Below are 15,713 nucleotides of genomic sequence, written 5' to 3'. Positions count from 1 at the left end.
TTAAACATTAAAATATAATTTGCCTGACTAAATTCTAACATCCAAAATGATTAAATCAACTTACTAAAAAACTTTCCTAAAAATCCACACATTGTGAGCAACTTAATTTACATGCCTATCCTTCTAAGATGTTAATTTTTATTTTTATTTTTCCAATTTGGTGCCCTTTTTTTTTTCCCAAAAAGAACACTATTATATACATTAGAGTCATGAATATACGTACTGTACTGACAAAAAATATCAGTTTGTGCTCTCACTCGGTGATATAGAGATTGGGTAGTAAAATTCACACTCACACACCGGAGATTTGCTACCACTGTGTGGTAGTAAATTTTGAACTTGAAACTTTTTAAATATGGTAACGTGACCAATACCGTCAGGCTATGGTTTCTTTGGTAATGTGTTAATAATAATAATAATAATAATAATAATAATCTCCCTGTTTTTTTATTGGTCATAAATAAATGTTTTTTTATTTGTCATTTTTTGGTATCAATAATATTTATTATTAATTTTTAAAATTACTTTTAATATTTTATTCACCCTGGTTGTTGGAATTAAATATGAGAAATTTTAAAAATATAACTAATTTTTTATGAAATTTTATAAAATAACTGTTTTAGTACGTGAGATTTGATTAACCACGACAGATAAAAAAAAGGTTTAATTACAGGTCCCCGTAATTGTATACTTTCTGCTCTTTTGGTCATTGCAATATTTTTAGGTACAATTAAGTCCTTATATTTAGTTGAATTAGGTCATTTTAGTCCGTTGTGTAGATAGGTAAGTATAAATTAGAAGAATTTAATTATACCCAAAAATATCATTATGGACTAATATGATCCAATTCGATTAAATATGAGAATTTAATTTTACCTAAAAATATTAGAAGGACTAAAAACATAAAAAGTACAAAATTATAGGGACCTGACAATTAAACCATAAAAAAAAAGGAGAGTAATAATAATAATTATTATAATAATAATAATAATAATAACTATTATTATTATAATAACAAAACTAGATCTAACTCAGCCACTTCCCATCATTTCTCCACAAGTTTCTTCTATAAATACCCCCAGGAAGTCCACTTACAATTCGCGCCTCCTCTGCCCCCCTCTTCTAAAACCTATTTCTCTTGCCGCTGCCCTCCCTTCTCTTCTCTCAACCGCTTAAGGGTAGGCCATTTTTCGTTCAGATCGGTTTTGGTGCTCTGGATTCGGAGTATTTCAAGTAGATCTGTGGTTTTTCGAACAAAAAACTCTGGCTTTATGCTGTTTTCTTGGGTTTAGTTCTTGATCTAGGGTTTGGAAACTAAGCAAGCTTTAGATCTGGTTTATTGGCGTCTAGATCTTGTTGAGCAGCTTTGAAGCTGTAAATCTTGTTGTTGAGATCTTGCATCAGATAAATCTGGAACTTTTTTTGGTCTGCTGATTATGATTAGATGAAAAAGATGACAACTTTAGTTGTTGTTTTGCTTTGGAAATTTGTTGCTTTGGATTAGGGATGCTATTAGTAACATATTATAAAGAAGGGTGTGTGTCTGGTCGTTCTCTGTTTTGCTTTTGTGTCTATTGGATTTAAATGAAGATCCCAATACCTTTTCTTATATAAAAAATGACTTTTTTTTTTAATGATTTATTTGTGTTTTTGGATTCTTAAGATCGCAGGAACTTGTATTTTGGTATGTGAGATAAGCCTTTTTGTGTTCTGAATCTCTGATCTGTATATAAGCACACATTAAATGTACTGGGAGTGGAGATTTTCTTACCCGGTTACTATAAAAGTCACTTTTGATTTTACTAGAATGGTTGCCTCATTGCATTCAGATGGTTTATTTGTTGGTATCATTAGATCTTTATATGGTTTCAAAATCGATCTTTTATCTTCCATTTTCTTGAATAGATGCTTGACTGGTTTTGCTTTCTTGGAGAGCTTATCATGTTTGCTTCTTTTGTTGCTATATGACTACAAAAATCCTCCTTTTTGGTTTTTGTCATTGGTTGTATGCTTGTATCCGCTACCGAATTTTTTTCTCACTATAGTGTTCTATGTATTTGTGTAATCAGAAAGATGGCGGGTCACATTGTTGGATATCCTCGCATGGGGCCAAAGAGAGAGCTTAAGTTTGCACTTGAATCTTTTTGGGATGGGAAGAGCACAGCTGAGGATTTGCAGAAGGTTGCAGCCGATCTCAGGTCTTCCATTTGGAAGCAAATGGCTGATGCTGGGATCAAGTATATTCCTAGCAACACTTTTTCGTATTACGACCAAGTTCTGGATACAACAGCTATGCTTGGAGCTGTTCCACCTCGATATGGGTGGAACAGTGGTGAAATTGGATTTGATATCTACTTCTCTATGGCCAGAGGAAATGCTTCTCTTCCCGCTATGGAGATGACAAAGTGGTTTGACACCAACTAGTAAGCAATCTGGCTTTGTGCCTAAACTGTAGAATGTTGAATGCTTTGTTTGAATCTCAATTGCCTGTCATTTTTTTTATTGGTTTGAAGTTAATTCATCGCATTTGTTTCCTTTATTGATTGATTCAGCCATTTCATTGTCCCTGAGTTGGGTCCTGACACAAAGTTTAGCTACGCTTCTCACAAGGCCGTGTCCGAATACAAGGAGGCAAAAGCGGTACGATATGGTTAATGTTTAATTTCATTTATTTACAATGAGTTTTCGTCAGTGATTAAGTGCTACTTGGACCTGTCTATCAGTTTTGGATTGTGTAAAATATATATTATTGTTTTTAGTCGCATGTAGTGATTTTCATAAGTGTTATACATAGACTTAGACACTAGGTTTAATTCATCTTCACTAATCACTTATAGCATACCTAGCAATGCCTGAGATAAATCAAATTTTACCAGATGGCTGAAATATTCTGAACTTATTTGCCCAGACAAGTTGTATTCAGCCTCAATTAATCTGATAAGCTATTCCACTATGTCAACTTTTTCTTGTGATGATTTCTCTATTGGATCATATCAAAATTCTTTTTGTCAAAAACTATCCTTTCCATAGTGATTTACCTTATAACCTTCATTGATGTTATATCGCTCGATTCTGGTGCAGCTTGGAATTGAAACAGTGCCAGTAGTTATTGGTCCAGTCTCTTATTTATTACTCTCAAAACCTGCTAAAGGAGTAGAGAAATCCTTTTCTCCTCTTTCTCTGTTGGGAAAGGTGCTACCAGTTTACAAGTAAGAATTTGAAAACACTTCTTGCTATTACTTATTTTTGTAATTTTGAGTTTGTCCTGGTTTTCCTTACTAATAAGTTAATTATCCTCAGGGAGGTGCTTGCTGAGTTGAAGGCAGCTGGTGCCTTGCAGATTCAATTTGATGAGCCCACCCTTGTTATGGATCTTGGCTCTCACCAACTGCAAGCATTTACCGAGGCCTACTCAGAACTAGAATCTTCATTTTCCGGTTTGAACGTCTTGGTTCAAACTTACTTCGCAGATGTTCCTGAGGCGGCATACAAGTTCGTTGATTCTCATACTTGCATAATTAATCTGTGTTTTTCTCTATGAAAATCTTGCTTATTGCTTTTAATTTCAGGACCATCACTTCCTTGAATGGTGTTACTGGTTTTGGTTTTGACCTTGTTCGCGGCACTAAGACCCTTGACTTGATTAAAAGTGGCTTCCCATCTGGCAAACATCTTTTTGCTGGAGTTGTTGACGGCAGGAACATTTGGGCCAATGATCTCGCTTCCTCCCTATGCACTCTTAAGGACCTTGAGGCTATCGTGGGAAAAGGTATTTTTACATAGCTGAACATTTATATGGCTGAATGTTTCTGCATAAGTGGTGAGTTTTGCTTGGTTCTGAAACAGGCAAGGTTGTGGTTTCCACCTCCTGCTCACTCATGCACGCCCCTGTTGACCTTGTTAATGAGACCAAGCTGGACAATGAAATCAAATCTTGGTTGGCTTTTGCCGCACAGAAAGTTGTTGAAGTTAATGCACTCGCCAGGGCATTGGCTGGTGACAAGGACGAGGTACAATGCTGTGCACAGCCACTGTCTTGTGCCATTTGTTATTTCTTCGTAGTTGTTCTCACAGGAAATCAATTTGGTCTATTTCTGAAACAGACTTTAAGATCTTAACAATGTGGTTGTATTACCTAGGTCAGAAGGTGTTATAAACCAGCAAGTGTTGGATTTTTTTAATCTCACACTTATCATTATGCAGGCTTTCTTCTCGGCAAATGCGGCTGCTCAGTCCTCAAGAAAGTCATCTCCCAGGGTCACTAACCAGGAAGTTCAGAAAGCTGTAAGTTCTTTAAAACTTATGCTTCTCTTGTACTGTCATTTCATTTAAATTGCTTTCCTCACCTGTTCTCCGTCATTCAGGCTGCTGCTCTGAGGGGTTCTGACCACCGTCGTGCTACTAATGTTACTGCTAGATTAGATGCCCAACAGAAGAAGTTAAACCTTCCCATTCTTCCTACTACCACCATTGGTTCATTCCCTCAGACAATGGATCTCAGAAGAGCACGCCGTGAATACAAGGCTAACAAGTAATTAGCATGTTATTCCAAAACTTTTTATGGTAGTACATTTGTTCATCATGCTTTACTCAAACATTTCATTCTACTGCAGGATCTCAGAAGAGGAGTATGTGAACGCCATGAGAGAGGAAATCAGCAAAGTTGTCAAGCTGCAGGAAGAGCTTGACATCGATGTTCTTGTCCATGGAGAGCCAGAGGTGAGCACATTCTAAGAATTATTTCTTTTCATAAAATAAAAATCTCCGCAACTATTGTTGCTCAGTGAATAAATTCTGCTTATGTTTGGTTCTTCTAATTCCAGGCTATTAGTGCTATGAATAATAACTGCTTCTAAATCAATTCAATTTGCAGAGGAATGACATGGTCGAGTACTTCGGGGAGCAGCTTTCAGGCATTACATTCACTGTTAACGGTTGGGTGCAATCATATGGGTCACGTTGTGTTAAGCCACCCATCATCTTTGGTGACGTTAGCCGTCCAAAGCCAATGACTGTGTTCTGGTCCTCAATGGCCCAGAGCATGACCTCCCGACCGATGAAAGCAATGTTGACTGGTCCAGTTACCATCCTCAACTGGTCTTTTGTTAGAAATGATCAACCAAGGTGAGTTCAACTACATTAGTTCAATTACTTCTTGCGTGCAAATATGCATTTTTATTCGTTCTTACAATTTTCACATGGTTATAACCAGATATGAGACATGCTATCAAATTGCTCTTGCTATTAAGAACGAGGTTGAAGATCTGGAAGCCGCTGGTATTCAGGTGAGCTGTCCAGTTCATTCGACGTGATCTTTGTGAAATTTTGTTCAACTTCTCTCCTGATTGATAGTTACCTGCAGGTTATACAAATTGACGAAGCTGCTCTTCGGGAGGGCTTGCCTCTTCGCAAGTCAGAGCAGGCTTTCTATTTGGACTGGGCTGTTCACTCCTTCAGAATCACCAACTGTGGTGTCCAAGACACTACACAGGTTCAGTCTTTCTTCGACTTTGCATGCACCGACAAATTACCGAATCATTTATTCATGTTTAAAGAGAGTGATTTCTGAATTCCATTTCTTGTCCTACAGATTCACACCCACATGTGCTATTCAAACTTCAACGACATCATTCACTCAATCATTGACATGGATGCTGATGTGATCACAATCGAGAACTCCCGCTCCGACGAGAAGCTCCTGTCAGTGTTCCGTGAGGGAGTGAAGTATGGTGCTGGAATTGGCCCGGGTGTCTACGACATCCATTCTCCGAGGATCCCATCCACGGAAGAGATTGCCGATCGCATCAACAAAATGCTTGCAGTGCTTGAGATGAACATTCTCTGGGTGAACCCTGACTGTGGGCTGAAAACCCGGAAATACGCCGAGGTCAAGCCTGCCCTCACCAACATGGTTGAAGCTGCCAAGCTTCTCCGCAAGCAGCTCGCCAGTGCCAAATAAACTCGGCACTCTAGATTTATCCTTCTGATCCTCATCAGTTTTTAGCTAGAAAACCAAAATCATTTAATAAGATATTCATCAGCGTCGCGCTAGCATTGTCAAATATGTTTGTGTCGGCAATTTCATGCCTGTCATTGTTTTCGCTTTGTGTCGGCAATTTCATACCTGCCATTGTTTTCTCTTTGAGCTGTTTTATGTACTTTGATCAATTTGAATGGTGAAGAAAGAAGTATTTTGTTGCATTTGCATCAATTTTCTGTATGAGCTGCAAACATACCTTAAAAAATAAAACTAAAAAAAGAAAAATTCAGGACCATTTCTAGGCCAATTGCTTTCAGATTAATGGGTGTTTCAGTTACATATATTCCAAATATTCAATAGGACCAAGCCCCACAAAAATTGCCTAAAAGTAAAAGGAGGAGAAACTATTATCTTATCAATTATACAGGAAATATAAAAAAAATAGAAAATACTAAATTGTCCTGTACATTTATAAAGCTAAGATTTGTGCACATGGTTCTTTGAATTCGGTATTTAATTGGAAAATTTTATATTTATATAAATAAATAAATAAAATCATAGGAATATTAGTGGTGGTGAACAATAGGGACACCATGCCATGCCATGAAAGCTTTGAATTCGGTATTTAATTGGAAAATTTTATATTTATAGAAATAAATAAATAAATAAAATCATAGGAATATTAGTGGTTGTGAACAATAGGGACACCATGCCATGAAAGCTTTGAAATTGGTATTTAATTGGAAAATTTTATATTTATAGAAATAAATAAATAAAATCATAGGAATATTAGTGGTGGTGAACAATAGGGACACCATGCCATGAAAGCTTTGAATTCGGTATTTAATTGGAAATTTTTATATTTATAGAAATAAATAAATAAAATCATAGGAATATTAGTGGTTGGTGAACAATAGGGACACCATGCCATGCCACGAAAGCAGCTTTCATGGTGTGGCACTCAATTCCTTGGTCCACTAAAATTTTTATGGAGGATCTACTCAGCAATTAGACAACTTTTAATGCACTCTCAATAACCCGAAAAATTAAATTGTCTAAATGATTTCTTTTTTCACTTTTCCCAATTGCTTTTCTTTCCAAGTCATCTACAAAGCACAGAATAATCAATTTTTTTTATTTTCATTTTGAGAATCAAATGCACTTTCATTTCAATATATATATATATATATATATATGGACAAATATGAACAAACTTTGTATTCGAGACATGCACATGTATGTAACGTGTGCAAAAGTTTAAAAACATTTGTGCTTTATTTTCATTAGCTGAGATTTAAATACATCTTCTCAGTAAAGACATGAATATCCTACATAAAAGACTAAAAAATAATAGACCAAGAAGCATTTGGTATTTCAATATAAATTCTAGTAGGTAAGTATTGAGACTTGTATAAGCAATATAATTTTTAATATATATTTACACAAGTAAAAGATCACAAATATAAAAATATAAATAAAAAAAGAATCCGAATAAAAAATAAAAATAAATACATTATATTTTATTTCTATTTTTTCCTTTTTTTCTCTTTTTTTATTTCTCTATTTTTTTATTCAGTTTTAATAGTTATTATTGTTGTTCATATATATATATACATAAAAATAATTTTGCATATTTTTATTTTAATTTGTCCTTCTTTTGACTGGATTTCTTTTAAAAAATTCCTATTTTTTTAAAAAAGAAAAATATATACTTATATTTTTCCCAGTGATTTTTATTGATTTTTTATGATAAGTTGGAGAGAATCAAAAGTTTTGTTGTTGATTAGCGTCCTCACACCGCACTAACGTTTGTTGGAAACGATAAGGAGATCAGAGTTGGAGGTGCGGAGTGTTTTTTTCATTTGATTTTCTACTTTTCCATTCAATTTTTATTGGAAAGAACGGAAGGATTTTTTTGTTTTTTTAATTTTGTTTGTTGTAATTGAATGATGGTAATTATTTATCTTTGTATATTTTAGATGTGGTGAACATGGGGCATGATGGAATAGATTTGAGGTGGTTGATGGTTTTAGCAGCAATTTTTTTTTTAAGTACTTTCTAATTAAAAAAATAGATTTTATCTTAGCACGATTTTGTTGGATAAAAAATTAGATTTTATTATATCTTGGGGTTATTTTTTTACAAAAAATTTTATGGCTCACGTATGTATTTTATATGATTTTATGATCATCATAAAATTATATTGATTCAAATAAACTAAATAATTTCACATTTAATTTAAAAATTTATTCTTTTATATCCTTAAACTATTAGGTAATTATTATACGCTTCGAACAATAATTGATGGTGTTTGGTTTGTACTATTATAATGCAGAGAGGAAGAATATTGAAAGCTATGTATGAAGACGAATTCAAGATATTTTTTTTGTTTGATTATCTTCATGGAAAATGCAAATATGTTTTTTTATGCAGTATTTTATCAATTATTACAATATTTGAATTTTCTTCTCCAATATTATTTTAGAATCTATTTATGTAAAAACTTTATACGTGTATTTATTTTAAAGTACAATCCATGCTAAACTTTATTATTATTAGACGTTATTTATTTTATTGACTCTAATTTTTGAAAAAAAAATATTTATATTTTTATTGACTCTTATCTTTATTTCAACTCAAAGAACTCTTTAATACTGAAATACAAGATATTGACGCCAATATATTTCTAAATAGAATTTATATTTAATATTATACTGATTTTGAATTCTCGAGTAGAATTAGAGTTTTTCAAAAAATTATCCTTCATATCTCCATTCTTTTTGATAAAAAATTCAATGAAACTTTGACTTTATTAGCATGTAGACAATATCAAAATTGTTTTAATATATTAATTTGTACATTACACTGAATGCAAATCACTTAACCAGTGATTTGTTTTATACTTCTCCACATATACATACAGTGAAACAAAATAAAATTGTCTTCTCAGTAAGCTTATAAATATGATAGAATGCATATATGCATCTTGAACCACAAAAAAAATTATTAAATATTAAAAAAATTAACTAAGAATTGAGAGATCGAGAGGATATCATCTATTTTCAGGAGGCAGGTGAATTTTATACCAACTACCTTTTGCTTTTAGTTAATATTTAATAAATTTAAAATACAATAAAAAAATTCCATAATATATACTTCTTAGGTATCATTACGATATTTTTCGTATTTAAATATTTTTTTTTACTTTAATTGCTATTTATTTTAAATTATGATATTTTTTCATACAATTCATTGACAAAAGTTTTTGTTTGTCTTCAATAAATAATAATAGTAATAAAACAATAAGTGAAAGACGAATATCATATTGTTGTCACTACTTAATTTAACCCGCGGCGTAAGCGCGGGTCTCTACACTAGTTATTATTATAGTTATGATTAGAAAATTAATACATTACCAAATATGTCATAGCCTAGTGGTATTGGTCATTTTGCCACATTAAAGAAGTCTCAAGGTCAAAATTCATACCACACAGTGTGATAACAATTCACACCACATAGTGGTGGTAATAAGTCCCCGATGTGTATGTGAATTTACTGCCCAAAAACTATATCACCGAGTGAGAGAAAGGACTCGAATGAATTAAATGATCAATTTTTGGTCAATACGTATATTCATGCCAGTTTCGTATATAGTGCTTGTGTTTTTTTGAAAAACAAAATAATACATGTTTATATGTGCACCAAAATATGATTTGAAAAGGTAGAATACCTAGGTTAGTCCATGTACTCTTTTTACTGTGCCTTTTTAGTCCTCCGACTTCAATTTAAGTCTTTTTAATCCTTCTACTCTTTGAATGAATGCTATCAAGTCCCTCATCTACTCTTTGAACATACCAATTAATAACTTTTATTGCTCATACATTCTATAATTCATACAAAAGATAAAGAATCTGTATAATTTTCCAGAATTGTGTACATTACAATAATTATTATAGATGAATTGTGTAAAAAATTAATTATTTTCATGATTAGTACAGTCTTGGGGGACTTGATTGTATTAATTTAAAGTACAAGAACTAATTTAGTAATTTAGGTATTCTACCGTGTTAAAAAAATATATATTGACGGCTATATTAAAAAACAATAGCTTATGTGGGTAGCCGTGTGAATTAAGTTGCTCACAATGTGTGGGTTTTTATGAATTTTTTTTAAGTTGATTTAATAATTTAGGATATTAGAATTTAGTCAGATGACATCAAATTATATTTAGATAATTTTAATCACTGTTAAAGTTTAAAAAATATTTACATGGATTTAACTTTGGGGGAAATTTGGTATATGATATGTTTTGAAGTGGGGAAAGATAAGTTCAATATTTTTGTATACTGCAGTTGCCTTAAACATTGTGTTGTGCAATGTTAATAAAAAAAAACAGAAAAATAAACAAGATGATGTAGATAAAAAGAAGTTGGTGGGATTGTGAAAGGAGTTGGTGAGAGATTGAACGGGGACGTTTTTCATTAATTTTTCATATTTTTAAATTTATTTTTTTATTTTTTTATTTTTGACACGACAGAGAAAGAGTTAACTTTCAATCTCACTTTGTATATAATAAAAAAATGACCGTCATATCTCACAAAGTTAAAATATATATATATATATACATTTCCAAAAAAAATATATATATATATTGTGTTAGATGGAAAAACCTTAATTTTAGTAGTTGAGATTAAATAATCACACAATAAAACTGTGATAATTTAAAAACAATTTTTTTTTTACCTACTAATTTTTTAAGAGTTATGAGCCCTGCCAAAGTGCTAGAATCCAAGAAGAAGAAAAGCCGAATAACCAAAAGAAGGAGACAGAGGAGAAACAGACCACAAGAGTGCAAGAAGAGTTGGAGAAGAGGGTGCAGCCTATGAAAAACCATTAAAGAGATGATGATGATGATGATGATAAAAAGAAGAGTTCTCATGGCCTGATGGTAAGAAGAGTGAAATGACAGAGAAGGAAAAGGAGGTTGGCAATGGAATGAAGAAGGAGAACGGTTCACTTACTTTGGATAAGAGCCAGCAAAGAAAGCTTCTGATTAATGTTACTGTTGCTTTTATGGTTTTGGTGGGGCTTGGAATGTATGTCACCTACAAAATGAGCACGTCTTGATATTGTATATATATATATATATATATGCATGTATATATGCTAATGGATTCATAATAAAGAAGCAAAGAACAAATAACAAATAGTAAATAGCACTCCTTTTGGCATTGCAAGACAATTGAACTCAATACAGTACACAAGGTAAGACAAGTAAAAGGAAAACAAAGAATTGATAAAAGGAGATACTTGGATGTTCCTAAACTTGAGCTTTGATTAGCACACAAAAAGACATTATTGGAAAGACACTTAAAAAATTATAAGAATTACGCCGATGGTGCTTCATCGAAAGTCTAAGCACTGGCAAATTCCTTGCGGAGGAGTTTTGCTGCGGCAACCATGTTGGCGAGCGCAGGCTTGACCTCGGTGTACTTCCTGGTCTTCAGACCACAGTCAGGGTTGACCCAAAGAATGTTCGACTCGAGGACAGCCAGCATTTTGTTGATACGGTCTGCAATTTCATCGGTCGATGGAATCCTGGGAGAGTGGATGTCGTAAACACCAGGACCAATTCCAGCACCGTACTTCACACCCTCACGGAACACTGACAAGAGTTTCTCATCGGATCGGGAGTTCTCGATCGTGATCACATCAGCATCCATGTCAATGATCGAGTGGATGATATCGTTGAAGTTTGAGTAGCACATATGAGTATGAATCTGTACCATAACAAAATTAATGTGCATTCATGTTCGAAATAATAGAACAAATTCGTCGGAAAAATTGGTGAGCGGAATGTACCTGGGTGGTATCTTTTACACCACAGTTGGTGATCCTGAATGAGTGGACAGCCCAGTCCAAATAGAAAGATTGCTCGGACTTGCGAAGAGGCAAGCCTTCTCGAAGAGCTGCTTCATCGATTTGGATAACCTGAATACAAACATCAAAATGCTTATAGTCACGAGACAATATACTGCATAATGTATGATAGTTATGCATGCTAAAACTTAAAAGAACTAACCTGAATACCAGCAGCTTCCAAATCTTCAACTTCCTTCTTGATGGCAAGAGCAATTTGATAGCATGTCTCAAATCTGGGTCATATCATTGACGGTTAATTCTTCCAAACAAGAGAAAGACAAGTGATGGTCAAACGGAGGAATTTGTCTTGTAGGCTCACCTTGGCTGGTCGTTTCTGACAAAAGACCAGTTGAGGATGGTAACTGGACCTGTCAACATTGCTTTCATTGGTCGGGAGGTCATGCTCTGGGCCATTGAGGACCAGAACACGGTCATAGCCTTCGGACGGCTAACATCACCATAGATGATGGGTGGCTTCACACAACGTGACCCATATGATTGCACCCAACCGTTAACAGTGAATGTAATGCCCGCAAGCTGCTCCCCGAAGTACTCGACCATGTCATTCCTCTGTGAAAAAAGTAAATCAAAATTAATTCAGTATCTTTCACAGAAAGTCTCATACCTCAGAACATTATATTGCAGTTACAAATTAGAATTGAACTCACCTCAGGCTCGCCATGGACCAGGACATCAATGTCAAGCTCTTCCTGCAACTTGACAACTTTGCTGATTTCTTCTCTGATGGCCTGCACATAGTCCTCTTCAGAGATCCTGTGACAAAGGAATATCATTGAAACAATTAATTATCATAAGAATAGAAGGATTAAATGATCACAGAGTTGTGTGTTTAATGAAGAGTTCCCACTTGTTTGCTTTGTATTCACGTCGCACTCTGCGGAGATCCATTGTCTGAGGGAATGAACTGATGGTAGCAGTAGGAAGGATTGGAAGATTCAAATTCTTCTGCTGGGCATCCAATCTGGCACTAACAGGAGTGGCCCGACGGTGGTCAGAGCCCTTCAAAGCGGCAGCTTGAGTACAAAACAGAAGGTTAGCTTTTTAGACAAAGCTCACTTCACACAGAGTAGATATGGGTAATCAAGAACTTATAGCTTTCTGAACTTCCTCATTGTTAACTCTAGGAGATGATTTTCTTGAAGCCTGAGCAGCAGCATTTGATGAGAAGAAAGCCTGCAAAAAATAACAAATAGCAAGAGAATGAAAATTAGAAATTCAGCCATTCTTCATGCACAACAGCATTAAATCTGACCATAGAGCTGGCTCCATTGTGAAGCCATGTAAATGACAACATTTACAGAAGCTCATCCAATGGATAGAAGAAATTTATTGGCCTAATTACCTACAAGTACAATAAAGAAAAGCAAGAATAACAGCAGTGGTAATAAACCAATGGGGTAAGCAAGGTTATCCTGGATTTTTGTTGTCCGTGGAGGAATCTAAACTAGGGAAGCTTTTGCAACAAAGGGGTATATTTGGAATGCATGCACACAATTAGCAAATTTGGGAAAGTAACATAAGGTTTGCAAGTTTTAGAGGAGGGAGGCACAATTATTCCAGAGTTATTCCCTATAACAAAGAAACAAGAAGAATAAAAAAACGGAGTAACACAAAATAATAGTTGTAGAGCACTCTGTACCTCATCCTTGGTACCAGCCAATGCCTTGGCCAGTGCATTAACTTCAACAACTTTCTGTGCGGCAAAAGAGAACCATGATTTGATTTCACTGTCGAGCTTGGTCTCATTTACAAGATCAACAGCAGAGTGCATGAGTGAGCAGGAGGTCGAAACAACAAGCTTGTCTGTTGAACAAATAAGTAAAGTTCATTAACCAATGAAAGCATATACATAGACGAAAAATCTTTTCATATGCAAGTATGAATACCTTTGCCCACGATAGCCTCAACGGCCTCAAGTGTGCTAAGGGAAGAAGCGAGATCATTGGCCCAAATATTCCTCCCATCAACAACTCCAGCAAAAAGGAACTTGCCAGATGGAAACCCACCTTTAATCAGGTCAAGGGTCTGGGTTCCACGCACAAGATCAAAACCAAAACCAGAAATGCCGCTCAAGGCAGTAATAGTCCTAAAACAGCAAAGGGGAGAAATAAGATTTCACACAGGAAAACATAGAAATTCATGAGGTAAACATGGCCACTGACTTGAATGCCTCAGCAGGAACATCAGCAAAGTAGGTCTCAATCAACACATTCAAACCAGAAAATGATGATTCTAGTTCTGAGTAGGCCTCAGTGAATGCCTGCAATTGGTGAGATTGAAGATCAAGGACAAGGGTGGGCTCATCAAATTGAATCCAGGTGGCACCAGCCGCCTTTAACTCAGCGATAACTTCCCTGTGGATAATTAAATTAACTTATTAAGATTGAAAAAGGGGCAAAACAAATATGTATGAATAAACAATAGCTAGAAGCATGTTTAAAGACTTACTTGTAAACTGGCAGCACCTTCCTCAAGAGAGAAAGCAGAGAGAAGGACTTCTCTACTCCTTTCGCAGGCTTGGAAAGCAATAAATAAGAGACAGGTCCTACAAGTACTGGGACTGTATCAATTCCAAGCTGCATCACAGCAGGAGAAATACGGATGAGAAGAGGATATTAAGCAAAACATAAAAGAATGTTAAGAACTAGTGTCTCGCTACCTGCAGAGTGCACAAGTCCATGTGAATTTTCGAAGAGAGTATCAAAAAATGAATCTATATCCCTTTTTTTTTTTGGTGAACACCACTGAATTCCAGTTATTAGGAGCAATTATTTTATGATGCAGCATTGGAAACATGTTTAATCGCCATTACATAGTATGGTTAATCTATCTGTCAGATTGCCATTTAACCCAAAAATTGAAAGAGAAAAAAAGGGGTGAAAAACTAGCATTCTCAACAATTTAATTACCTGGCTCAATTATTAAACATTGATTGCCCAAAAATTGAATATGAAGCATTTACCAAAGTTTGTTGTTACAATAAGTCAATAAGAGATCAGCTAATTGTGTATAAAGCTTGGCCAGGTAAATACATGCATTTCATTCCATGAGTTGACAGATCCAAGCAGCATTTAGTTTTAATCAAATATTATAATTCATCATAATAGATTAAATTAATCATTGATCCAGATCATACCGCTTTGGCCTCCTTGTATTCAGACACAGCCTTGTGAGAAGCATAGGAAAACTTTGTCTCTGGCCCCAACTCAGGGACAATGAAATGGCTGAATCAACAAAATGACAAATAAGAATGCAACTAATAAATTCAAGTCAACAAAAAGTCCAATACTGAAGATTCAGCATTTACAGTAAGATTACTTACTAGTTGGTGTCAAACCACTTGGTCATCTCCATAGCAGGCTGAGAGGAATTTCCCCTGGCCATAGAGAAATAAACATCAAATCCAATCTCACCACCAGTCCATCCATACCTAGGGGGAACAGCTCCAAGCATTGCCGTTGTATCAAGAACTTGGTCATAATATGAAAAAGTGTTACTAGGAATAAACTTGGTCCCAGCATCAGCCATTTGCTTCCAAATGGAAGCCCTGAGATCTGCGGCAACCTTCTGCAAATCCTCAGCACTGCTCTTTCCATCCCAAAAAGATTCTTGTGCAAACTTAAGCTCTCTCTTTGGTCCAATGCGAGGATATCCAACAATGTGTGACGCCATTATTCTGGCAGTATCAATGGAATCAAACACCATACATTCAACTAACAATTTCCATTAATCATGAAGTGGATAATACAGATGAAACTAGGTAACTGCATGTCAGGCAATAAATTTAGAT

At 34.8% G+C, this 15,713-nt stretch overlaps 1 protein-coding gene and 1 pseudogene across 1 annotated transcript; one reads left to right on the top strand and one right to left on the bottom strand.

Annotated features, from left to right (window-relative positions):
• Positions 1–1,056: 1,056 nt before the first annotated feature.
• Positions 1,057–6,211, top strand: LOC120266716 (5-methyltetrahydropteroyltriglutamate--homocysteine methyltransferase 1-like). Its single transcript, XM_039274372.1, has 14 exons — positions 1,057–1,178; positions 2,070–2,423; positions 2,553–2,640; positions 3,082–3,209; positions 3,301–3,492; positions 3,570–3,769; positions 3,847–4,010; positions 4,204–4,284; positions 4,365–4,531; positions 4,614–4,719; positions 4,874–5,124; positions 5,213–5,285; positions 5,363–5,491; positions 5,591–6,211. The coding sequence occupies exons 2-14, from the start codon at positions 2,074–2,076 to the stop codon at positions 5,957–5,959; spliced, it is 2,298 nt and encodes a 765-aa protein (XP_039130306.1). The 5' UTR covers positions 1,057–1,178; positions 2,070–2,073; the 3' UTR covers positions 5,960–6,211.
• Positions 6,212–11,180: 4,969 nt separating this feature from the next.
• On the bottom strand, positions 11,181–15,624 carry LOC120266931 (annotated as a pseudogene).
• Positions 15,625–15,713: the final 89 nt, after the last annotated feature.

The sequence above is a fragment of the Dioscorea cayenensis genome, chromosome 8 (assembly GCF_009730915.1).
Source record: "Dioscorea cayenensis subsp. rotundata cultivar TDr96_F1 chromosome 8, TDr96_F1_v2_PseudoChromosome.rev07_lg8_w22 25.fasta, whole genome shotgun sequence".
In the NCBI taxonomy this organism is placed as follows: Eukaryota; Viridiplantae; Streptophyta; class Magnoliopsida; order Dioscoreales; family Dioscoreaceae; genus Dioscorea; species Dioscorea cayenensis.
This window is presented reverse-complemented; position numbering and strand designations above follow the sequence as displayed.

Coding starts and splice junctions, on each gene's coding strand:
- LOC120266716 (XM_039274372.1), top strand. CDS start 2,074: ATGGCGGGTCACATTGTTGGATATCCTCGCATGGGGCCAAAGAGAGAG. Junction 2,424..2,552: donor AAGTGGTTTGACACCAACTA/GTAAGCAATCTG, acceptor TGATTGATTCAG/CCATTTCATTGTCCCTGAGT. Junction 5,492..5,590: donor GTGTCCAAGACACTACACAG/GTTCAGTCTTTC, acceptor CTTGTCCTACAG/ATTCACACCCACATGTGCTA.